The 26541-nt window shown below is 46.3% G+C and overlaps 1 protein-coding gene across 1 annotated transcript in view; it reads left to right on the top strand.

The window, feature by feature from the left end:
• LOC309811219 (protein FAM170A-like) overlaps positions 1–25894 on the top strand; it is a gene marked incomplete at both ends in the record, with an annotated part of 223821 nt that extends 197927 nt beyond the window's left edge. The window contains 2 exons of the mRNA XM_082633807.1: positions 5655–5866; positions 25867–25894. Coding sequence (XP_082489933.1) covers positions 5655–5866; positions 25867–25894 — 240 coding nt within the window. The remainder of the gene's footprint in view (positions 1–5654; positions 5867–25866) is intronic.
• Between the last annotated feature and the right edge of the window lie 647 nt (positions 25895–26541).

Below are 26541 nucleotides of genomic sequence, written 5' to 3'. Positions count from 1 at the left end.
TCTCCCTCTGCCTGCTCACAGTTTTTGAAGTCTTCTTTCCTCCACATTTCTCTTGAGAGGTGGAGGAGGAAGATGAGCTTCAGGCCAGCTCAGACTCCCCTGGGATCCCAGCAGGATGCCTATCATTAACCTCCCACCTTCTAGGAAGCTCCTAAGATCTTCACATTTGGGGCAGTTCTCATTTCAGCTGTGCTTCAAATTGCTGGCTGGAGACGGCCTGTTGGAAGGTGGCTAAAAGCAAGTAGCAATCCTTCGGGCAGCCTGACCCTTCTCGACTATCAGACATCTTCAGGGATATTCTAGGAAATGTTGTTTGTTCTAGAGAAGGGAGGGAAACAATCCAATTGTCCAATAATGCTTGAATGGAAAATAAATGATGCTATATGCATGTGATCAAATAATATCAAACAGTCAAAAATCAAAGACCTAGATCTATATGGATTCACGTGGATAAATCTTGAAAACATAATATTGATTGCAAGAAAATAAGATAAAGAATGTTAGATTGTGATAACAGGTATGTAAGTATTTAAATATTTAAATCAATTCAACATATTGCTTCTATATAGAGAGATGCAAGAAAATAAACTTTATCCAAAGAACACATTATTTACATTTAATATGCTCATTTATCTAGGAGACCCAAAAGAACCCACAGATAAACTAGCAGGAACTAATAAGACGGTTCAACAAGGCACACACATACAAGATCAATAAATTTTAAAAGTCAATCAGGCTCCTCTACACTGGCGATAACAAATTAGAATCTGTAAAAGAAAAATAAGAAAAAAAGAAGATCTAAAAATTGTCACAAGAGCCATATAAATTATTTAGAGCTAAGCATACGTAGAAGGCAATATAACTAACAAACTGAGTACGAACAGATAAACTCCGCCCAACCCAAGGTTAGGAAAAGACTGTTGTTACTTTATGAGAACAGACCCTCTTCTTAAGGAGCAGATCAGTAAGTGAGAGTGAATCAAAGAAACACAGCATTTGAAAAGTCAGCTAGTCCAAGCCTCTTGATCGCACATACAGAAGCTGAAGCCCAGATAGGTTGAGTTACTTGCTAAAGGGCCCAAAGTCCTGACTCAAGGACTAGCATTTTTCACTCAGTCGCAAGACACAATCAAATGCAGTACCTTGGAAAGAGATGGGGAAAAAATGAAGAAATCAATTATATAGTTCCTCATCTTTAAGTACAGAAAGAGCCGTGACAAAATTACACGTATTGAGGGAAAATTGAAGTGCAGAGTTTAAAATGTCAATAATCCACAGGGAAACTGGAGACCATTTAAAATATTCATATTAAATCTCTCTAGAAAAGACTTTAAAAGATCTCCAATCAAAATGTGAATTTTATAATAGACATGGTATGATACAATTTATAATAGATATGGTATGAACCTTTCCCTTTCACGGGAAAGCTTCGGCTGGGAAAAAGGAATTGTTCTTGAAAATGGGGCGTGTGCTACTGCAGACACTGTGCTCAACCTAGGTCCACCGAATGCTCTGATGTCATCACTGAGGTCACAGAATTCCACTGTGTGCCTGGCAACCTTGCAAACATAACAGCCCTGGTGAGCACTAGGCAGTACTGCTGGTTCACTAAGTGGTACAAGTTTTTCAGCCATTTAGGAGACTTGACCATTTTTATTTGTATAGAATCATTTCAACGGATTGCCCAAGAGCCAAGAAGGGCCAACCTGTAGGGAAGAGGAGGAGTTGGACATCTCTTGAGGCATCTTCTAAGGGAGACTTCTAGTTGGTACGATGGAACGGCGACAAAAGAGGAAACATCTGGAAAATGAAGAGTCCCAGGAAACTGCCGAGAACGGAGGAGGTATGTGGGGGGCAACTTGTCTGGGGCACATGGGTTTCTGCCAAACTGAACCTTCTCTAGGAAGCGGGGGACTGAGAACGTGTCACTTGTGAAGCATGGAGCGAGAGACCTTGTCTCACTGATGCTGCCGTATCTATCTGGAGGGTCCCTGTGGTGTGAGACGGCACAGAATGGCCAGATGCCCCCTGGGAGATGGGAGGTCAGCTCCGCTGGTCTGAGGACTCTCTCCTGGGGCAGCCGGGCCTGGAGCTTTGTCGGACTCATAGCAGGCTGCATCCTGCTTGCACAGACCTAGAGGTGCAGCTTTTCTCAGTCCCCGATTTCTCTCTTATTCTCTTGGATCTTTCCCTGGGGTCATGAGGTGGGGGATGTGAAGGATGCAAGGATGCTGAGAGAGACCCATGAGTTGCTTGGCCTCTTTTACCAAAGTGGAAAGAGAAGCCCCATGAGTTGAAGGCCCTGTTGAAAAATATCTTGACAAGTGGAATGCACTTTGAAAGAAGATTGTTTGTCTAGGGATGGTGTCATATTGAAAGCAAGGAGGATTTATTCCTTCAACAGGAAGAATTTCCCAAAGGAGATCAAGGGAAGGGAAGGGTTTTCCAGAGACTGAGACCGCGTGAGCGGGGGTGAGAAATGTCCTCAGGGTCCTGCGGGGAGCTCTGAGAGCCACGGGCCACGTGGTGCCTGCGTGCATTAAATGTAGGCGAGTAGCTTGCCCTGGGAGAGGGGTGGTCACCCCAGAGCTCCAGCTAGAGGCCTCTGCCCCAGATTAGAGCCCAGTAGCTCCTACCAGGCCCAGGGCCCTGGAGACTGTAGGATGGGCCCTGGGAATGGAGCTCTAGACAGCAGGCAGATTTCCAGGCAGTGGCTGGGACAGGCTGGGGAAGGCAATGACTGCCCCTGACAATTCAGAATATTTTGCTCTATGTTCCTGTGTGTGTGTGTGTGAGAGAGTGAGTGTGTGTGTGTGTGTGTGCGTGTGTGTGTGTGGTAGTGCAGAGAAGAGCGAGATGAATGGGGGTAGAGTGCTTACCAGATATAACATCTGTGTGGTAAAGTTCTTGTCACCCTGCCTGGAGCTGGCTGACACTCGGCGTACCTAGGAGTGTATACAGAATTCTTGTTAGGGGTGTTTTAGGAGACAGTAACTCATACACCCATGTACACTCTGATACAGCAAAAATATCACACACCCCACATATAACTTCCTTATTAAACCACACACAGCACATGGAGGTATATACACGCATCCCTCCTATACTACGTTCTCATACAACCCACCTGTATCACAGTCCTCTCCTCCAACACCAAACTCTGGAGATGAGATATGTATATAGACACACATACTATATATATAGGACACACACACACACACACTATATATACATGTATCTCCTCAACTCTTGCACAAGCACAGCTAACTTCAGCCATCTCTAAATACCTCTGTAAGAACCAGTCACGTGTCATACACACCACCCTTATAACACATTCTTGAGTAATGCCAGACCCGCTTTGTACAAACCACAGGAAACCACAGTCTCAGTAACCCATGTCAGGATTGCCAGAGAAAATATGGGCTATCCAGTTCAATTTGAATTCCAGATAAACAACAGGTAAGTTTTCAGTATCCGTATGTCCCACATATTGTATGGGCCCTACTTACACTAAAACTAAGTCAGGCCAAATACTGCATGGGAATACTTACACTAAAAAATTATTCTGGGTTTATCTGAAACTGAAATTTAACTGGGTGCCTTGTATTCTTGTTCGCTAAGTCTGGCAACCCTTATATACTTACCACCAGCTGATGTATTATATATTTATTGTAGTTTTGTTTAGTGTGTGTCTTCCCCTACTAGAATGTGCAGCGTTACCAAAGCTACAACAATGCAAGAGTGCCGGATACACAGGAGTAGCTGCTTACTGAATCTTGGTGAATGAATGAATGAACACGCACCAAAAATACAAGCCACACCATGTAATGAGGAAAAGTTACATGTCCCAGAATTCCTGACTTGTGAACAGAAAAAATGCACACAAAGGCCACAGACACAGATAGACACGTCTGCACTGTGCTCCCCATGCCAACCCCACACTTACCACAGACTTAACTGATACACATCACTCACTCTTCCCACACACTCACAGTCACCACCGAGGCCTACATTACCAACTAGACAGTGAGAGAATAAGTATTGATTGGAATTCAATCCTGGAGGATCCACTGGGAACCACACTCTCAACTGTGTGTATCCACTGCACCTGACACGTGTCACACACTCAGTAAATATCTGTGGACAGAGGACTGATGAACCCACCCTGAGCCTTTCATTCCTCCCTCAGGAATCTCGAAGTCACAAGAGGATCCCCCTCGGCTTGGATTCACTGTGGTGGCCCAAGGCTGCAGCCCAGGGGCAGGGGAGGTCTCCTCTGCCTCTAAATACTTCTTCTGTACTTCTACTCTGCGCAAGCTCAGCTACGCTGGTAAGGGCGCGGGGCTCCTCAGGTGAGGGGGTGCTTGGCTGTGAGGCAGGAGGCACAGAGATCCCAGGGAGGCTGAGAGGAAACCCAGGGTCATCAGAGGTGATGAGGGCTCTGTGGAGGAGCCTGGGCAGGATGCCTGAGCTGTTCCGAGGGCATGGATGCCAGCTGAGTCTGGGAGTGTGTGTGTGAATACTGCTACTACCATGGTGGGGAAGTCAAGGAGCAGGGGCCGGAAAGGTCTGGGCTTGAGGTGGAGGGAAGAGGGACCAGATTAAGCATCTTCAGAGGAAAATGTAGGCTTTGTCTTTGCCTTTGCTTCCAGAGAAGGACAGAGTTCTGCATTATACACCTCCAGCCTGAGAGCAGGACCATCCAGCTCAGGTGTACACAGCTCACACATACACGCGCCCTCCAGGCACAGCCCTTCTCAGTGCACATCAACCCCAAGCACGTGCTCCACAGTACTCTCCTGCACCACAGCCCCATTCCACAAGGAATGCACCACCGATATTCCCAAACTCACACTCCTCGTCGTACACGCATCCAGCCACATCCCTCACATACTACAGCCCTCACCACCATACTCCACAGCCCTGTATACAGACACCGCTCCAGTATCCCCCCCACGCACATTAAAAGCCCACAGATGACACCCGATACACCACTCCGTCCTACGGCCAACAGACACCAAGCTCACGACATAGCTATGTCGTGCCAATGTCCCTCTCTCGTCTACCACACCTGCTCCCTCAGCTTCCGGCATGGCCCATGCATGTTATTATGATTTTCATTTCCTTTTTCAGGAATCCGGAGATTTCATCGAGACACTGCCCAGCCTAGACCACCCCTAGCCCAGGATCAGGAAGAAGGAGAGACCGCTTCCCCATCACACTGTGTCTCCTCCTCACCCTCTTCACCCTGTAAGAACTATCTGCACCCAGACAAAGAGGAAAGGGGCATGAAAATATACTACATGCAGGTACAAGTGAACAAGGGTGTCGCTGTCTCCTGGAAGACAAAGAAACCCTTGGGGTTGCCTGAAAAGCAGCTGACGATAGAAGAAGTGACCCTTCCTGAGGATGTGTGCGCAGTAGCCACTGACCCCTCTTCTGATGTGTCCACCAAAAGCCTCCTGTCTGACAGTGAGCCCACTGGGGAGGAGAAAGAGTATGAGGAAAGGGCAGAGCCAGGCAGCCCATCAAGGCCACCTGCTGTCGAGGAGAGACCCAGCGCCAAGACAGCGGACTGGATGCTGACCATGGAGACTAGCTTCAGGTGCATGGCTTGCTGCCGGGTCTTCCCCACCTTGGAGATCCTCCAGCAGCACGTGAAGTTCGGCGTCCTGCAGGGCTTCAGCTGCCGTGTCTTTCATCTCAACATGGCCCAGTGGATGGGCAATGTGGAATCCGAGAGCACCCCTGAGGAGGAGGAGGAGGAGGAGGAGGAGGAGGAGGAGGAGGAAGAGAAGCAAGAAGAAAAGGAGAATGAGGGAGAGCAGCCCACGGGGGAAGGCCCCAGCCCAAAGAGACCCCGCAGGCAGGGTCTTTTCTCTCCTTTGAGTTCCAAACAGCAACTGAGATTCATGGGACAGAAGATCCTGGAAGACGGTGTGGCCGTCCCTTGGAAGAGGTAAGGCTTGAGGCTGGCAGTCTTCTGAGCCTAGGTCACGAGGGCCCAGAGGAGTCTAAGGGAAGGGGCCGCACACATGTGCTGGTTGACCTAATGGCTCTGCAGTTGCATCAAATGGGACACACCCAGCACTAACAAAGGCATTGACCTCTGTTGACGTAAACAAGAAGGTGGAGCCTTTTCCTAGGAGTTTTCTCAGGGTCTGCACGATGGACCTCAACTCTTAGAGGACGTACTGCCAGCAGCTCCTTCTCGGCAGAGAGAGCCAGGAGTGGTCTCAAGAGAGGACAGGGGCCCTTGCAGGACCAGAACTTTGAGGTCTGAGAGCCTTGGGCCTGAGCCGAGATCTCACACTGACCACTGTACCTAGCCTTCTGTGACAATGGGGAATAGGAAAGAGTCACGTGGAAATGAGGTCGCCCGAGATATGGAAATGTTCCAGAACCTTCGTGGCGTGGTAGTTGATCTGGAGCCAAGCTCACTGTGGTGTGTGTGGCTCTGAGCATTAAGGCAATGCTGGAGGGTAACCCTGACCAGCAGAGCTTGGAGTGCTTCTTGTCTCTTCCTGTTCTACCTCATTTGCTTTATCCCTTCCAGGGAGAAGAAAGGACCCTCGGGAGAGTAGCAGACAGAATGCCGTGGTCTGAAGGAGGATGAAGGGACCGGCACTCAGTCTAACATCATATGACAATAGAAGCGTCCTATGCAATAAAGGGCATTTTCCAAACCTTTCCTGGAGCTTTGATTTAATGACATTTTTCTATCTATGCATCTATCTGTCAGCTACATCTGTATCTTTCAAGGTTTGTGAACAAGCTTTCACATAAGCACTAGAGACGTCCGCCAGCATTTTCCAGAAGAGGCCTGCAAATTGCTGGGGACTCCTCACAAATAGGGAAAGGCCACAACCCCTGCCACACAGACTCTGCGCGTGGCCCTCCTGACGTACTCCCACTCTCTCTCTGAATTTCCCAACGTCTGAGATGAGGGTGCTGGCTGGAGGCAATGATCACGTGCAGGCTGAACCTTCTCCAGATTCTGATTCTCTTCCTGGGCCTATCGTCCTCAAGCACAGTCTCCATGTCCCTGGCCACACTGATCTCTCTCCTTCAGTCCTTCCCTCCCTCCCTCTCCTGCCTCCCAGTGCAGAGAATACTTTTTTGCATTTGAGACGACATTTATTTTTTGTTCACAGAATTCTCACCTGTTTTACTGTGGCCTCCGTTGTGAACATTCCAAAGCTGAGAATTTTCTTTTTTTCTCCCTCATTTCTGCTGAGTCTTTACCTTCCTAATGCAGTGAACTCAGAGTGCCTAGCTGACTGGATGGGGAAAAAGATCCAGGGAGCAAAGAGAAATAATAAAAGAATATATCAGTTAATTTTTCATAGTGTTATCCAACTATATATTTTTAAAATTTTGGAATAATATTAGGAATCTTCTCTTTATAAAAAACTGAATTATTGGGCTTCCCTGGTGGAGCAGTAGTTAAGAATATGCCTGCGAATGAAGGGGACATGGGTTCGAGCCCTGGTCTGGGAAGACCCCACGTGCCACGGATTAACTAAACCCGCGCGCCACAACTACTGAGCCTGCGCTCTAGAGCCCGTGTGCCACATCAACCGAGCCCACGTGCCACGACTACGGAAGCCTGCGTGCCTAGAGCCCATGCTCCGCAACAAGACAAGCCACTGCAATGAGAAGCCCGTGCACCACAGCCAAGAGGAGCCCCGGCTCACTGCAACTAGAGAATGCCCGCTAGCAACAACAAAGACCCAATGCAGCCCAAAATAAATTAATTAATTTTAAAAAATTGAATTAGTTTCAAGGGTACAATGTATAAAAGTACAATAAAAGCCCCCCTTCATAACCCCCCAACCCCACTCTCAAGATGGAATAGATATGCTGTGATACAATTTATAGTCGTAGTACTACTACTCCTCCCACCACATCCGAAATCCTCTGAGCCAGGTGCAGCAGCTTCCTTTCACAATGCTAGGACCCGCCACAAGACAGATGATAATCCCTTTGGACATTTCAAGGAGCGGCACAAGGCAACAGTACCTGGGAAATGCCACTGAGAGCTCAGAATATCCATGGCATCTCTAGAGCCTCGGCACTGCTCTCGCTCTGGGAATGAAGGTCCAAAAAGCACATCGGAGAATGTTCATAGTTGTAAACAAGCTCCACCTTTGAAACACAATCTACATAGAACCACATATACAAGCCTGCACAATGGATGAAGCCAAGGTCTCCTCCATGATTTCCCTTCTGACCACCTTATTGTCTCCTCAACCATAAAAGGTGAACTTGAAACTCAGGACCTTGCCTTGTCGCCAGAAACATCCAAGCTTGGATCAGTCTTTCTAAGACCAGATACTTGCTCTCTGAACTATTAGAGACTTGTCACATACACACAGGTAGAACAGGATTATTTCTATCTACCTGGGGACCTGGAGTCTTTCACATTGCTCCTGTTAAAACTCTCACAACAGCAAAACTTTACCTACAAAGGGTTCAAGCTATGACACTCCCAATTTCCACAAACCTCCTCAGCTCTTGTGAGTCACATGCAGCCAATTCCAGGAATTGGAAACATGGTTGTGAGGATGAAACTGACTTTGGGGCTCCCCTTGGATATGGTCTTCCAGACTTACCAAAAGGCCATTAAGAGGAAGGTTTACCCCACCTCAGGGAAACCCGAGGCAGTACTTGCAGTCAAGGGCTGGCCATGGCTTCTGAGCTACATCCAAAAAGAATTTCATACTGTACCTGGATCTGCTGAAGCCATTTCTGACTGTCCGAGAGCCAGCATGTACCGCTCCTCAACTGCCTCCATTGTGGATCATCAGTAGGGCTGTCAGATTTAGTAAATAAAAGTACAGGATACCCAGTTAAACTTGAACTTCACATGAATAATAACTCATTATTTTTAGTATAAGTAGATCCTATGAACTATTTGGGGCATACTTATCTTAAAAATATACTTGTTGTTTTTCTGACATTCATATTTAACTAAACAGCCTCTATTTTATCTGTCAACCCTACCCTTCAGAAATGATGGAGGCTCATAGAGATCCAGGAGACGCCTCAGCGCCTCCTCAGCTTTTATTTCTACGTCCTGGACAGCGAGCACGCACCTTCCACTCCCAGTCATTGGCTAGAATGGAGGATATTCTCTGTTTTAGAGCTTTTTCTACTTGTCATTGTTATTATCTTCCTTATTTTAAAGAGATGTTTATTTTCTCCCAAACTTAATAGCTCATCCAAAATATTTCAAAGTTCATTAGACAAGGGAAAAAACAACATGGTTCTGAAAAGTGAAGGAAACCGCCTGGTGTTTAGTCAAGAAGTAGTAGGGAGATTGAAAAAGCCAAACTTAATAAGCAAATCTCTCCAAGGGTATTTTCAGAGCTTGATACCCTCCCACACCCTGAAAATATTATTACATCAAGAATGTAGAACTGCTAACCAAATGTAAGGCTCCCATATGATTCTATCAAACTGAGGATGCTTCTTTACTAAGCAGTGAGCACACTTGCTGCCCCAGGGACCTTGGCAGTTGCAACGTAGGGCTCTTCCCTTTGGGATGGAAACAGCAAGTTTTCCTGTGGTCTACACACTGGCCCCCAAAATACTACACTCCCAATACTTGTCAACTTTAAGTATTTTTCTACATATCTCCATTTTTCTGTTACTATTTGGACTACATCCTAGACTTGACACTACGTAAATTGCATTCAAGAAGCTATTTTTAAAAGTTGGTAGGAAACCTTAAATCTATAGCTTGCAGTCCCTGGCTTACTTTCATCCAGGTGCATAAGGGTTTTCAAAAGTAGTCAGGTTAGTTACCCCATATCACAGCCCCACGCTTGTGTCACAGATATAAAAATGGAACATGCTATTTAAGGTTTTAGTTGCCAAATCATCAAGCCTCCCAGACAGAGGCAATAGAGCAAAATGATTACAGAGGCATGGATTTTGATTTGCTCCAGTGTCTTGGGCAAGTCACTTGGCCTCTGTATGTATTTGTACTTATCTGCACTTATCTGTCACTTGGGGGTCATAATTGTACCTGGTCCATGGGTACGTTGTACAAATGATCTGTAAAGTAGTTACAAGAAACCGACACAGAGTAAGCACTCCACAGACATTGGCTATTAGCTATTGGAAATAGTTCTCCGTGAAACAGATGACTTTATCAGTGGATGACTCGGTGGGAGACAGTGAATCACAGAATCACAGCATGTTGAAAGTGACCTAGTTCACACTCTTATGTGAAAAGAAGAAAAGTGTGCATGGGTAGAAAATGTCTGAAACTTTACCTAACAAATAGTTCATCATGTTAGCATGGAGGATTAGAATAAATCAGGAAAGGAGGAAAGAAAAACTTGAGTGTCATTCAATTTCTCTATCATTTGTGTTTCTACACTGAGACTCTGAATACACTGGAAGTGCAATTTTATTAATGTGGCGGGATAAAGGTTTTCAAGTTTTCCTGATCCATCCGTATTATTATCTCAGAATTGCTGGCAGTTCTTGCCATCTTCGGATCTTCACCCATGTGAGTCAGTGGGCCATTCTGGACGGAGGAGATAATAGAGCAGAAGTGAAGTGAGAGGAAAGGAGAGAAAAGATTTTCTCTTTTCTCTTCAAAGAGGAAAGGTCTTTGGAATGGGAACAACTCACAACCAAACTTTGGGGAAAGGATGTGATGGAAAATGAGACAAACATCCTACCCCTGTGATGAAAAGGATTCCCTGGGCTGGATGGAGGGAGGTCACAGGAGGCTGGACAAGGAAACCAACTAGGGAGAAACACACACAAGTGCAGGGCAAGCACCCTGAGGCCACTCAGCCTGACTCCATGCAAACATGTGTCCAGCAGCCAGCCCTTCACCTGTGGCTCCCCAGCAAGACAGGTACCTCGGGGGTGCCAACTCATTCTGAGTCCGTTATGCCTGGCCATTCATAAACCACTGTCTAACGTGTGAGGAATAAACTCTCAATGTTTATGAGGAAACTGGGGAAGGAGATTGAAAGGTTACTTAAATGGAAAAAAAAGAAGTTCAGGAAGGCAGGATGGTAGAGAGACAAGAAAAAGACCTTAAAAGATAGAAAGGATTTGCCAAAGAAGAGAAAGAAAAAGAAATGAATCCGAATGGGTTAACCTGCAGCTAGGAAGTTAAGGAAGATTATTGATGGGTGAAGACTATGGAATAAAGTGAATAAAATTTATCAGAAGTTGCTGAGAATATGCTAAGCAGCATGATTATCAAATTATGAATTGGCTGCAATGGCATTCTAGGGGGACACTAGGAAGGGGAAGCAAATGTTCATGAGATGACAGTGGCAGGTAGAAAGTTGTTTCAGGGGAAGATCAGTCTTGCAGAGGGTGTATCAGAGGAGGGCAAGTGTGAGCAAGCAAGGAAATACTAAGTGTATACGGTTCCTTCACTGAGTGCACCCAGCCCCGTGGTCAGCCTTGAGAACAAGCAGGACTTCAGGTACTGGAGCTACATTTCAGTCATCAAGACTTGAGAAGACACCCTTAACTCAGGTCTTCTCTTCAAACTCCATCTTTCCTTCTTGACCTTCATTTGGCCTCTTCCCTTACCCTCAAGCTGTGGACGGAGGCCACAGAGCAAGATGGGTCACTAGTGTCCTCCATCCCCTGGCGACTGTGGTTCACATCAGTGGAGTACCAAAGGCAATAACCAAGTAACAGACACAAGAGTGTATGAAGAAGAAGAGATTCTGATAAGGCTTTCTGTGACAGTGTGGGCCAAGTCGGCTCTATATGGCTGGTATCACGTGAATTATGAGCAGCCTTAGGGGAGAAGTTCTCAGAAGGCTGAGCCTGGCTCTCTAGAGGCTCTGCGTGCTCACAGCCCACTCCAAGACCTCAGTTACAGCTTCGGCCCCCAATATCTCTCCCTCTGCCTGCTCACAGTTTTTGAAATCTTCTTTCCTCCACATTTCTCTTGAGAGGTGGAGGAGGAAGATGAGCTTCAGGCCAGCTCAGACTCCCCTGGGATCCCAGCAGGATGCCTATCATTAACCTCCCACCTTCTAGGAAGCTCCTAAGATCTTCACATTTGGGGCAGTTCTCATTTCAGCTGTGCTTCAAATTGCTGGCTGGAGACGGCCTGTTGGAAGGTGGCTAAAAGCAAGTAGCAATCCTTCGGGCAGCCTGACCCTTCTCGACTATCAGACATCTTCAGGGATATTCTAGGAAATGTTGTTTGTTCTAGAGAAGGGAGGGAAACAATCCAATTGTCCAATAATGCTTGAATGGAAAATAAATGATGCTATATGCATGTGATCAAATAATATCAAACAGTCAAAAATCAAAGACCTAGATCTATATGGATTCACGTGGATAAATCTTGAAAACATAATATTGATTGCAAGAAAATAAGATAAAGAATGTTAGATTGTGATAACAGGTATGTAAGTATTTAAATATTTAAATCAATTCAACATATTGCTTCTATATAGAGAGATGCAAGAAAATAAACTTTATCCAAAGAACACATTATTTACATTTAATATGCTCATTTATCTAGGAGACCCAAAAGAACCCACAGATAAACTAGCAGGAACTAATAAGACGGTTCAACAAGGCACACACATACAAGATCAATAAATTTTAAAAGTCAATCAGGCTCCTCTACACTGGCGATAACAAATTAGAATCTGTAAAAGAAAAATAAGAAAAAAAGAAGATCTAAAAATTGTCACAAGAGCCATATAAATTATTTAGAGCTAAGCATACGTAGAAGGCAATATAACTAACAAACTGAGTACGAACAGATAAACTCCGCCCAACCCAAGGTTAGGAAAAGACTGTTGTTACTTTATGAGAACAGACCCTCTTCTTAAGGAGCAGATCAGTAAGTGAGAGTGAATCAAAGAAACACAGCATTTGAAAAGTCAGCTAGTCCAAGCCTCTTGATCGCACATACAGAAGCTGAAGCCCAGATAGGTTGAGTTACTTGCTAAAGGGCCCAAAGTCCTGACTCAAGGACTAGCATTTTTCACTCAGTCGCAAGACACAATCAAATGCAGTACCTTGGAAAGAGATGGGGAAAAAATGAAGAAATCAATTATATAGTTCCTCATCTTTAAGTACAGAAAGAGCCGTGACAAAATTACACGTATTGAGGGAAAATTGAAGTGCAGAGTTTAAAATGTCAATAATCCACAGGGAAACTGGAGACCATTTAAAATATTCATATTAAATCTCTCTAGAAAAGACTTTAAAAGATCTCCAATCAAAATGTGAATTTTATAATAGACATGGTATGATACAATTTATAATAGATATGGTATGAACCTTTCCCTTTCACGGGAAAGCTTCGGCTGGGAAAAAGGAATTGTTCTTGAAAATGGGGCCTGTGCTACTGCAGACACTGTGCTCAACCTAGGTCCACCGAATGCTCTGATGTCATCACTGAGGTCACAGAATTCCACTGTGTGCCTGGCAACCTTGCAAACATAACAGCCCTGGTGAGCACTAGGCAGTACTGCTGGTTCACTAAGTGGTACAAGTTTTTCAGCCATTTAGGAGACTTGACCATTTTTATTTGTATAGAATCATTTCAACGGATTGCCCAAGAGCCAAGAAGGGCCAACCTGTAGGGAAGAGGAGGAGTTGGACATCTCTTGAGGCATCTTCTAAGGGAGACTTCTAGTTGGTACGATGGAACGGCGACAAAAGAGGAAACATCTGGAAAATGAAGAGTCCCAGGAAACTGCCGAGAACGGAGGAGGTATGTGGGGGGCAACTTGTCTGGGGCACATGGGTTTCTGCCAAACTGAACCTTCTCTAGGAAGCGGGGGACTGAGAACGTGTCACTTGTGAAGCATGGAGCGAGAGACCTTGTCTCACTGATGCTGCCGTATCTATCTGGAGGGTCCCTGTGGTGTGAGACGGCACAGAATGGCCAGATGCCCCCTGGGAGATGGGAGGTCAGCTCCGCTGGTCTGAGGCCTCTCTCCTGGGGCAGCCGGGCCTGGAGCTTTGTCGGACTCATAGCAGGCTGCATCCTGCTTGCACAGACCTAGAGGTGCAGCTTTTCTCAGTCCCCGATTTCTCTCTTATTCTCTTGGATCTTTCCCTGGGGTCATGAGGTGGGGGATGTGAAGGATGCAAGGATGCTGAGAGAGACCCATGAGTTGCTTGGCCTCTTTTACCAAAGTGGAAAGAGAAGCCCCATGAGTTGAAGGCCCTGTTGAAAAATATCTTGACAAGTGGAATGCACTTTGAAAGAAGATTGTTTGTCTAGGGATGGTGTCATATTGAAAGCAAGGAGGATTTATTCCTTCAACAGGAAGAATTTCCCAAAGGAGATCAAGGGAAGGGAAGGGTTTTCCAGAGACTGAGACCGCGTGAGCGGGGGTGAGAAATGTCCTCATGGTCCTGCGGGGAGCTCTGAGAGCCACGGGCCACGTGGTGCCTGTGTGCATTAAATGTAGGCGAGTAGTCTGCCCTGGGAGAGGGGTGATCACCCCAGAGCTCCAGCTAGAGGCCTCTGCCCCATATTAGAGCCCAGTAGCTCCTACCAGGCCCAGGGCCCTGGAGACTGTAGGATGGGCCCTGGGAATGGAGCTCTAGACAGCAGGCAGATTTCCAGGCAGTGGCTGGGACAGGCTGGGGAAGGCAATGACTGCCCCTGACCATTCAGAATATTTTGCTCTATGTTCCTGTGTGTGTGTGGGTGTGTGAGTGTGTGTGTGTGTGTGTGTGTGTGTGTGTGTGTGCGGTAGTGCAGAGAAGAGCGAGATGAATGGGGTTAGAGTGCTTACCAGATATAAAGTCTGCGTGGTAAAGTTCTTGTCACCCTGCCTGGACCTGGCTGACACTCGGTGTACGTAAGAGTGTATACAGAATTCTTGTTAGGGGTGTTTTATGAGACAGTAACTCATACACCCATGTACACTCTGATACAGCAAAAATATCACACACCCCACATATAACTTCCTTACTAAACCACACACAGCACATGGAGGTATATACACGCATCCCTCCTATACTACGTTCTCATACAACCCACCTGTATCACAATCCTCTCCTCCAACACCAAACGCTGGAGATGAGATATGTATATAGACACACACACTATATATATAGGACACACACACACACACACTATATATACATGTATCTCCTCAACTCTTGCACAAACACAGCTAACTTCAGCCATCTCTAAATACCTCTATAAGAACCAGTCACGTGTCATACACACCACACTTATAACACATTCTTGAGTAATGCCAGACCCGCTTTGTACAAACCACAGTAAACCACAGTCTCAGTAACCCATGTCAGGATTGCCAGAGAAAATATGGGCTATCCAGTTCAATTTGAATTCCAGATAAACAACAAGTAAGTTTTCAGTATCCGTATGTCCCACATATTGTATGGGCCCTACTTACACTAAAACTAAGTCAGGCCAAATACTGCATGGGAATACTTACACTAAAAAATTATTCTGGGTTTATCTGAAACTGAAATTTAACTGGGTGCCTTGTATTCTTGTTCGCTAAGTCTGGCAACCCTTATATACTTACCACCAGCTGATGTATTATATATTTATTGTAGTTTTGTTTAGTGTGTGTCTTCCCCTACTAGAATGTGCAGCGTTACCAAAGACTACAACAATGCAAGAGTGCCGGATACACAGGAGTAGCTGCTTACTGAATCTTGGTGAATGAATGAATGAACACGCACCATAAATACAAGCCACACCATGTAATGAGGAAAAGTTACATGTCCCAGAATTCCTGACTTGTGAACAGAAACCATGCACACAAAGGCCACAGACACAGATAGACACGTCTGCACTGTGCTCCCCATGCCAACCCCACACTTACCACAGACTTAACTGATACACATCACTCACTCTTCCCACACACTCACAGTCACCACCGAGGCCTACATTACCAACTAGACAGTGAGAGAATAAGTAATGATTGGAATTAAATCCTGGAGGATCGACTGGGAACCACACTCTCAACTGTGTGTATTCACTGCACCTGACACGTGTCACACACTCAGTAAATATTTGTGGACAGAGGACTGATGAACCCACCCTGAGCCTTTCATTCCTCCCTCAGGACTCTCGAAGTCACAAGAGGATCCCCCTCGGCTTGGATTCACTGTGGTGGCCCAAGGCTGCAGCCCAGGGGCAGGGGAGGTCTCCTCTGCCTCTAAATACTTCTTCTGTACTTCTACTCTGCACAAGCTCAGCTACGCTGGTAAGGGCGCGGGGCTCCTCAGGTGAGGGGGTGCTTGGCTGTGAGGCAGGAGGCACACAGATCCCAGGGAGGCTGAGAGGAAACCCAGGGTCATCAGAGGTGATGAGGGCTCTGTGGAGGAGCCTGGGCAGGATGGCTGAGCTGTTCCGAGGGCGTGGATGCCAGCTGAGTCTGGGTGTGTGTGTGTGAATACTGCTACTACCATGGTGGGGAAGTCAAGGAGCAGGGGCCGGAAAGGTCTGGGCTTGAGGTGGAGGGAAGAGGGACCAGATTAAGCATCTTCAGAGGAAAATGTAGGCTTTGTCTTTGCCTTTGCTTCCAGAGAAGGACAGAGTTCTGCATCATACACCTCCAGCCTGAGAGCAGGACCATCCAGCTCAGGTGCACACAGCTCACACATACACGCGCCCTCCAGGCACAGCCCTTCTCAGTGCACATCAACCCCAAGCACGTGCTCCACAGTACTCTCCTGCACCACAGCCCCATTCCACAAGGAATGCACCACTGATATTCCCAAACTCACACTCCTCGTCGTACACGCATCCAGCCGCATCCCTCACATACTACAGCCCTCACCACCATACTCCACACCCCTGTATACAGACACCGCTCCAGTATCCCCCCCACGCACATGAAAAGCCCACAGATGACACCAGATACACCACTCCGTCCTACGGCCAACAGACACCAAGCTCACGACATAGCTATGTCGTGCCAATGTCCCTCTCTCGTCTATCACACCTGCTCCCTCAGCTTCCGGCATGGCCCATGCATGTTATTATGATTTTCATTTCCTTTTTCAGGAATCCGGAGATTTCATCGAGACAGTGCCCAGCCTAGACCACCCCTAGCCCAGGATCAGGAAGAAGGAGAGACCGCTTCCCCATCACACTGTGTCTCCTCCTCACCCTCTTCACCCTGTAAGAACTATCTGCACCCAGACAAAGAGGAAAGGGGCATGAAAATATACTACATGCAGGTACAAATGAACAAGGGTGTCACTGTCTCCTGGAAGACAAAGAAACCCTTGGAGTTGCCTGAAAAGCAGCTGACGATAGAAGAAGTGACCCTTCTTGAGGATGTGTGTGCAGTAGCCACTGACCCCTCTTCTGATGTGTCCACCGAAAGCCTCCTGTCTGACAGTGAGCCCACTGGGGAGGAGAAAGAGTATGAGGAAAGAGCAGAGCCAGGCAGCCCATCAGGGCCACCTGCCGTCGAGGAGAGACCCAGCGCCAAGACAGCGGACTGGATGCTGACCATGGAGACGGGCTTCAGGTGCATGGCCTGCTGCCGGGTCCTCCCCACCTTGGACATCCTCCAGCAGCACGTGAAGTTCGGCGACCTGCAGGGCTTCAGCTGCCGTGTCTTTCATCTCAACATGGCCCAGTGGATGGGCAATGTGGAATCCGAGAGCACCCCTGAGGAGGAGGAGGAGGAGGAGGAGGAGGAGGAGGAGGAGGAGGATGAAAAGAAGCAAGAAGAAAAGGAGAATGAGGGAGAGCAGCCCACGGGGGAAGGCCCCAGCCCAAAGAGACCCCGCAGGCAGGGTCTTTTCTCTCCTTTGAGTTCCAAACAGCAACTGAGATTCATGGGACAGAAGATCCTGGAAGACGGTGTGGCCGTCCCTTGGAAGAGGTAAGGCTGGAGGCTGGCAGTCTTCTGAGCCTATGTCACGAGGGCCCAGAGGAGTCTAAGGGAAGGGGCCGCACACATGTGCTGGTTGACCTAATGGCTCTGCAGTTGCATCAAATGGGACACACCCAGCACTAACAAAGGCATTGACCTCTGTTGACGTAAACAAGAAGGTGGAGCCTTTTCCTAGGAGTTTTCTCAGGGTCTGCACGATGGACCTCAACTCTTAGAGGACGTACTGCCAGCAGCTCCTTCTCGGCAGAGAGAGCCAGGAGTGGTCTCAAGAGAGGACAGGGGCCCTTGCAGGACCAGAACTTTGAGGTCTGAGAGCCTTGGGCCTGAGCCGAGATCTCACCCTGACCACTGTACCTAGCCTTCTGTGACAAAGGGGAATAGGAAAGAGAGTCAGGTGGAAATGAGGTCCCCCGAGATATGGAAATGTTCCAGAACCTTCGTGGCGTGGTAGTTGATCTGGAGCCAAGCTCACTGTGGTGTGTGTGGCTCTGAGCATTAAGGCAATGCTGGAGGGTAACCCTGACCAGCAGAGCTTGGAGTGCTTCTTGTCTCTTCCTGTTCTACCTCATTTGCTTTATCCCTTCCAGGGAGAAGAAAGGACCCTCGGGAGAGTAGCAGACAGAATGCCGTGGTCTGAAGGAGGATGAAGGGACCGGCACTCAGTCTAACATCATATGACAATAGAAGCGTCCTATGCAATAAAGGGCATTTTCCAAACCTTTCCTGGAGCTTTGATTTAATGACATTTTTCTATCTATGCATCTATCTGTCAGCTACATCTGTATCTTTCAAGGTTTGTGAACAAGCTTTCACATAAGCACTAGAGACGTCCGCCAGCATTTTCCAGAAGAGGCCTGCAAATTGCTGGGGACTCCTCACAAATAGGGAACGGCCACAACCCCTGCCACACAGACTCTGCGCGTGGCCCTCCTGACGTACTCCCACTCTCTCTCTGAATTTCCCAACGTCTGAGATGAGGGTGCTGGCTGGAGGCAATGATCACGTGCAGGCTGAACCTTCTCCAGATTCTGATTCTCTTCCTGGGCCTATCGTCCTCAAGCACAGTCTCCATGTCCCTGGCCACACTGATCTCTCTCCTTCAGTCCTTCCCTCCCTCCCTCTCCTGCCTCCCAGTGCAGAGAATACTTTTTTGCATTTGAGACGACATTTATTTTTTGTTCACAGAATTCTCACCTGTTTTACTGTGGCCTCCGTTGTGAACATTCCAAAGCTGAGAATTTTCTTTTTTTCTCCCTCATTTCTGCTGAGTCTTTACCTTCCTAATGCAGTGAACTCAGAGTGCCTAGCTGACTGGATGGGGAAAAAGATCCAGGGAGCAAAGAGAAATAATAAAAGAATATATCAGTTAATTTTTCATAGTGTTATCCAACTATATATTTTTAAAATTTTGGAATAATATTAGGAATCTTCTCTTTATAAAAAACTGAATTATTGGGCTTCCCTGGTGGAGCAGTAGTTAAGAATATGCCTGCGAATGCAGGGGACATGGGTTCGAGCCCTGGTCTGGGAAGATCCCACGTGCCACGGAGTAACTAAGCCCGCGCGCCACAACTACTGAGCCTGCGCTCTAGAGCCCGTGTGCCACATCAACCGAGCCCACGTGCCACGACTACGGAAGCCTGCGTGCCTAGAGCCCATGCTCCGCAACAAGACAAGCCACTGCAATGAGAAGCCCGTGCACCACAGCCAAGAGGAGCCCCGGCTCACTGCAACTAGAGAATGCCCGCTAGCAACAACAAAGACCCAATGCAGCCCAAAATAAATTAATTAATTTAAAAAAATTGAATTAGTTTCAAGGGTACAATGTATAAAAGTACAATAAAAGCCCCCCTTCATAACCCCCCAACCCCACTCTCAAGATGGAATAGATATGCTGTGATACAATTTATAGTCGTAGTACTACTACTCCTCCCACCACATCCGAAATCCTCTGAGCCAGGTGCAGCAGCTTCCTTTCACAATGCTAGGACCCGCCACAAGAGAGATGATAATCCCTTTGGACATTTCAAGGAGCGGCACAAGGCAACAGTACCTGGGAAATGCCACTGACAGCTCAGAATATCCATGGCATCTCTAGAGCCTCGGCACTGCTCTCGCTCTGGGAATGAAGGTCCAAAAAGCACATCGGAGAATGTTCATAGTTGTAAACAAGCTCCACCTTTGAAACACAATCTACATAGAACCACATATACAAGCCTGCACAATGGATGAAGCCAAGGTCTCCTCCATGATTTCCCTTCTGACCACCTTATTGTCTCCTCAACCATAAAAGGTGAACTTGAAACTCAGGACCTTGCCTTGTCACCAGAAACATCCAAGCTTGGATCAGTCTTTCTAAGACCAGATACTTGCTCTCTGAACTATTAGAGACTTGTCACATACACACAGGTAGAACAGGATTATTTCTATCTACCTGGGGACCTGGAGTCTTTCACATTGCTCCTGTTAAAACTCTCACAACAGCAAAACTTTACCTACAAAGGGTTCAAGCTATGACACTCCCAATTTCCACAAACCTCCTCAGCTCTTGTGAGTCACATGCAGCCAATTCCAGGAATTGGAAACATGGTTGTGAGGATGAAACTGACTTTGGGGCTCCCCTTGGATATGGTCTTCCAGACTTACCAAAAGGCCATTCAGAGGACGGTTTACCCCACCTCAGGGAAACCCGAGGCAGTACTTGCAGTCAAGGGCTGGCCATGGCTTCTGAGCTACATCCAAAAAGAATTTCATACTGTACCTGGATCTGCTGAAGCCAGTTCTGACTGTCCGAGAGCCAGCATGTACCGCTCCTCAACTGCCTCCATTGTGGATCATCAGTAGGGCTGTCAGATTTAGTCAATAAAAGTACAGGATACCCAGTTAAACTTGAACTTCACATGAATAATAAGTCATTATTTTTAGTATAAGTAGATCCTATGAACTATTTGGGGCATACTTATCTTAAAAATATACTTGTTGTTTTTCTGACATTCATATTTAACTAAACAGCCTCTATTTTATCTGTCAACCCTACCCTTCAGAAATGATGGAGGTTCATAGAGATCCAGGAGACGCCTCAGCGCCTCCTCAGCTTTTATTTCTACGTCCTGGACAGCGAGCACGCACCTTCCACTCCCAGTCATTGGCTAGAATGGAGGATATTCTCTGTTTTAGAGCTTTTTCTACTTGTCATTGTTATTATCTTCCTTATTTTAAAGAGATGTTTATTTTCTCCCAAACTTAATAGCTCATCCAAAATATTTCAAAGTTCATTAGACAAGGGAAAAACAACATGGTTCTGAAAAGTGAAGGAAACCGCCTGGTGTTTAGTCAAGAAGTAGTAGGGAGATTGAAAAAGCCAAACTTAATAAGCAAATCTCTCCAAGGGTATTTTCAGAGCTTGATACCCTCCCACACCCTGAAAATATTATTACATCAAGAATGTAGAACTGCTAACCAAATGTAAGGCTCCCATATGATTCTATCAAACTGAGGATGCTTCTTTACTAAGCAGTGAGCACACTTGCTGCCCCAGGGACCTTGGCAGTTGCAACGTAGGGCTCTTCCCTTTGGGATGGAAACAGCAAGTTTTCCTGTGGTCTACACACTGGCCCCCAAAATACTACACTCCCAATACTTGTCAACTTTAAGTATTTTTCTACATATCTCCATTTTTCTGTTACTATTTGGACTACATCCTAGACTTGACACTACGTAAATTGCATTCAAGAAGCTATTTTTAAAAGTTGGTAGGAAACCTTAAATCTATAGCTTGCAGTCCCTGGCTTACTTTCATCCAGGTGCATAAGGGTTTTCAAAAGTAGTCAGGTTAGTTACCCCATATCACAGCCCCACGCTTGTGTCACAGGTATAAAAATGGAACATGCTATTTAAGGTTTTAGTTGCCAAATCATCAAGCCTCCCAGACAGAGGCCATAGAGCAAAATGATTACAGAGGCATGGATTTTGATTTGCTCCAGTGTCTTCGGCAAGTCACTTGGCCTCTGTATGTATTTGTACTTATCTGCACTTATCTGTCACTTGGGGGTCATAATTGTACCTGGTCCATGGGTACGTTGTACAAAAGATCTGTAAAGTAGTTACAAGAAACGGACACAGAGTAAGCACTCCACAGACATTGGCTATTAGCTATTGGAAATAGTTCTCCGTGAAACAGATGACTTTATCAGTGGATGACTCGGTGGGAGACAGTGAATCACAGAATCACAGCATGTTGAAAGTGACCTAGTTCACACTCTTATGTGAAAAGAAGAAAAGTGTGCATGGGTAGAAAATGTCTGAAACTTTACCTAACAAATAGTTCATCATGTTAGCATGGAGGATTAGAATAAATCAGGAAAGGAGGAAAGAAAAACTTGAGTGTCATTCAATTTCTCTATCATTTGTGTTTCTACACTGAGACTCTGAATACACTGGAAGTGCAATTTTTTTTAATGTGGCGGGATAAAGGTTTTCAAGTTTTCCTGATCCATCCGTATTATTATCTCAGAATTGCTGGCAGTTCTTGCCATCTTCGGATCTACACCCATGTGAGTGAGTGGGCCATTCTGGACGGAGGAGATAATAGAGCAGAAGTGAAGTGAGAAGAAAGGAGAGAAAAGATTTTCTCTTTTCTCTTCAAAGAGGAAAGGTCTTTGGAATGGGAACAACTCACAACCAACCTTTGGGTAAGGATGTGATGGAAATTGAGACAAACATCCTACCCCTGTGATGAGAAGGATTCCCTGGGCTGGATGGAGGGAGGTCACAGGAGGCTGGACAAGGAAACCAACTAGGGAGAAACACACACAAGTGCAGGGCAAGCACCCTGAGGCCACTCAGCCTGACTCCATGCAAACATGTGTCCAGCAGCCAGCCCTTCACCTGTGGCTCCCCAGCAAGACAGGTACCTCGGGGGTGCCAACTCATTCTGAGTCCGTTATGCCTGGCCATTCATAAACCACTGTCTAACGTGTGAGGAATAAACTCTCAATGATTATGAGGAAACTGGGGAAGGAGATTGAAAGGTTACTTAAATGGAAAAAAAAGAAGTTCAGGAAGGCAGGATGGTAGAGAGACAAGAAAAAGACCTTAAAAGATAGAAAGGATTTGCCAAAGAAGAGAAAGAAAAAGAAGTGAATCCGAATGGGTTAACCTGCAGCTAGGAAGTTAAGGAAGATTATTGATGGGTGAAGACTATGGAATAAAGTGAATAAAATTTATCAGAAGTTGCTGAGAATATGCTAAGCAGCATGATTATCAAATTATGAATTGGCTGCAATGGCATTCTAGGGGGACACTAGGAAGGGGAAGCAAATGTTCATGAGATGACAGTGGCAGGTAGAAAGTTGTTTCAGGGGAAGATCAGTCTTGTAGAGGGTGTATCAGAGGAGGGCAAGTGTGAGCAAGCAAGGAAATACTAAGTGTATACGGTTCCTTCACTGAGTGCACCCAGCCCCGTGGTCAGCCTTGAGAACAAGCAGGACTTCAGGTACTGGAGCTACATTTCAGTCATCAAGACTTGAGAAGACACCCTTAACTCAGGTCTTCTCTTCAAACTCCATCGTTCCTTCTTGACCTTCATTTGGCCTCTTCCCTTACCCTCAAGCTGTGGACGGAGGCCACAGAGCAAGATGGGTCACTAGTGTCCTCCATCCCCTGGCGACTGTGGTTCACATCAGTGGAGTACCAAAGGCAATAACCAAGTAACAGACACAAGAGTGTATGAAGAAGAAGAGATTCTGATAAGGCTTTCTGTGACAGTGTGGGCCAAGTCGGCTCTATATGGCTGGTATCACGTGAATTATGAGCAGCCTTAGGGGAGAAGTTCTCAGAAGGCTGAGCCTGGCTCTCTAGAGGCTCTGCGTGCTCACAGCCCACTCCAAGACCTCAGTTACAGCTTCGGCCCCCAATATCTCTCCCTCTGCCTGCTCACAGTTTTTGAAGTCTTCTTTCCTCCACATTTCTCTTGAGAGGTGGAGGAGGAAGATGAGCTTCAGGCCAGCTCAGACTCCCCTGGGATCCCAGCAGGATGCCTATCATGAACCTCCCACCTTCTAGGAAGCTCCTAAGATCTTCACATTTGGGGCAGTTCTCATTTCAGCTGTGCTTCAAATTGCTGGCTGGAGACGGCCTGTTGGAAGGTGGCTAAAAGCAAGTAGCAATCCTTCGGGCAGCCTGACCCTTCTCGACTATCAGACATCTTCAGGGATATTCTAGGAAATGTTGTTTGTTCTAGAGAAGGGAGGGAAACAATCCAATTGTCCAATAATGCTTGAATGGAAAATAAATGATGCTATATGCATGTGATCAAATAATATCAAACAGTCAAAAATCAAAGACCTAGATCTATATGGATTCACGTGGATAAATCTTGAAAACATAATATTGATTGCAAGAAAATAAGATAAAGAATGTTAGATTGTGATAACAGGTATGTAAGTATTTAAATATTTAAATCAATTCAACATATTGCTTCTATATAGAGAGATGCAAGAAAATAAACTTTATCCAAAGAACACATTATTTACATTTAATATGCTCATTTATCTAGGAGACCCAAAAGAACCCACAGATAAACTAGCAGGAACTAATAAGACGGTTCAACAAGGCACACACATACAAGATCAATAAATTTTAAAAGTCAATCAGGCTCCTCTACACTGGCGATAACAAATTAGAATCTGTAAAAGAAAAATAAGAAAAAAAGAAGATCTAAAAATTGTCACAAGAGCCATATAAATTATTTAGAGCTAAGCATACGTAGAAGGCAATATAACTAACAAACTGAGTACGAACAGATAAACTCCGCCCAACCCAAGGTTAGGAAAAGACTGTTGTTACTTTATGAGAACAGACCCTCTTCTTAAGGAGCAGATCAGTAAGTGAGAGTGAATCAAAGAAACACAGCATTTGAAAAGTCAGCTAGTCCAAGCCTCTTGATCGCACATACAGAAGCTGAAGCCCAGATAGGTTGAGTTACTTGCTAAAGGGCCCAAAGTCCTGACTCAAGGACTAGCATTTTTCACTCAGTCGCAAGACACAATCAAATGCAGTACCTTGGAAAGAGATGGGGAAAAAATGAAGAAATCAATTATATAGTTCCTCATCTTTAAGTACAGAAAGAGCCGTGACAAAATTACACGTATTGAGGGAAAATTGAAGTGCAGAGTTTAAAATGTCAATAATCCACAGGGAAACTGGAGACCATTTAAAATATTCATATTAAATCTCTCTAGAAAAGACTTTAAAAGATCTCCAATCAAAATGTGAATTTTATAATAGACATGGTATGATACAATTTATAATAGATATGGTATGAACCTTTCCCTTTCACGGGAAAGCTTCGGCTGGGAAAAAGGAATTGTTCTTGAAAATGGGGCCTGTGCTACTGCAGACACTGTGCTCAACCTAGGTCCACCGAATGCTCTGATGTCATCACTGAGGTCACAGAATTCCACTGTGTGCCTGGCAACCTTGCAAACATAACAGCCCTGGTGAGCACTAGGCAGTACTGCTGGTTCACTAAGTGGTACAAGTTTTTCAGCCATTTAGGAGACTTGACCATTTTTATTTGTATAGAATCATTTCAACGGATTGCCCAAGAGCCAAGAAGGGCCAACCTGTAGGGAAGAGGAGGAGTTGGACATCTCTTGAGGCATCTTCTAAGGGAGACTTCTAGTTGGTACGATGGAACAGCGACAAAAGAGGAAACATCTGGAAAATGAAGAGTCCCAGGAAACTGCCGAGAACGGAGGAGGTATGTGGGGGGCAACTTGTCTGGGGCACATGGGTTTCTGCCAAACTGAACCTTCTCTAGGAAGCGGGGGACTGAGAACGTGTCACTTGTGAAGCATGGAGCGAGAGACCTTGTCTCACTGATGCTGCCGTATCTATCTGGAGGGTCCCTGTGGTGTGAGACGGCACAGAATGGCCAGATGCCCCCTGGGAGATGGGAGGTCAGCTCCGCTGGTCTGAGGACTCTCTCCTGGGGCAGCTGGGCCTGGAGATTGTTGGACTCATAGCAGGCTGCATCCTGCTTGCACAGACCTAGAGGTGCAGCTTTCCTCAGTCCCCGATTTCTCTCTTATTCTCTTGGATCTTTCCCTGGGGTCATGAGGTGGGGGATGTGAAGGATGCAAGGATGCTGAGAGAGACCCATGAGTTGCTTGGCCTCTTTTACCAAAGTGGAAAGAGAAGCCCCATGAGTTGAAGGCCCTGTTGAAAAATATCTTGACAAGTGGAATGCACTTTGAAAGAAGATTGTTTGTCTAGGGATGGTGTCATATTGAAAGCAAGGAGGATTTATTCCTTCAACAGGAAGAATTTCCCAAAGGAGATCAAGGGAAGGGAAGGGTTTTCCAGAGACGGAGACCGCGTGAGCGGGGGTGAGAAATGTCCTCATGGTCCTGCGGGGAGCTCTGAGAGCCACGGGCCACGTGGTGCCTGCGTGCATTAAATGTAGGCGAGTAGTCTGCCCTGGGAGAGGGGTGATCACCCCAGAGCTCCAGCTAGAGGCCTCTGCCCCAGATTAGAGCCCAGTAGCTCCTACCAGGCCCAGGGCCCTGGAGACTGTAGGATGGGCTCTGGGAATGGAGCTCTAGACAGCAGGCAGATTTCCAGGCAGTGGCTGGGACAGGCTGGGGAAGGCAATGACTGCCCCTGACCATTC

Source organism: Mesoplodon mirus (assembly GCF_964341445.2).
Source record: "Mesoplodon mirus genome assembly, chromosome: 10".
NCBI lineage: Eukaryota > Metazoa > Chordata > Mammalia > Artiodactyla > Ziphiidae > Mesoplodon > Mesoplodon mirus.
Note: the sequence above shows the minus strand (reverse complement) of the source record. Positions and strands in the feature narration are given on the sequence as shown.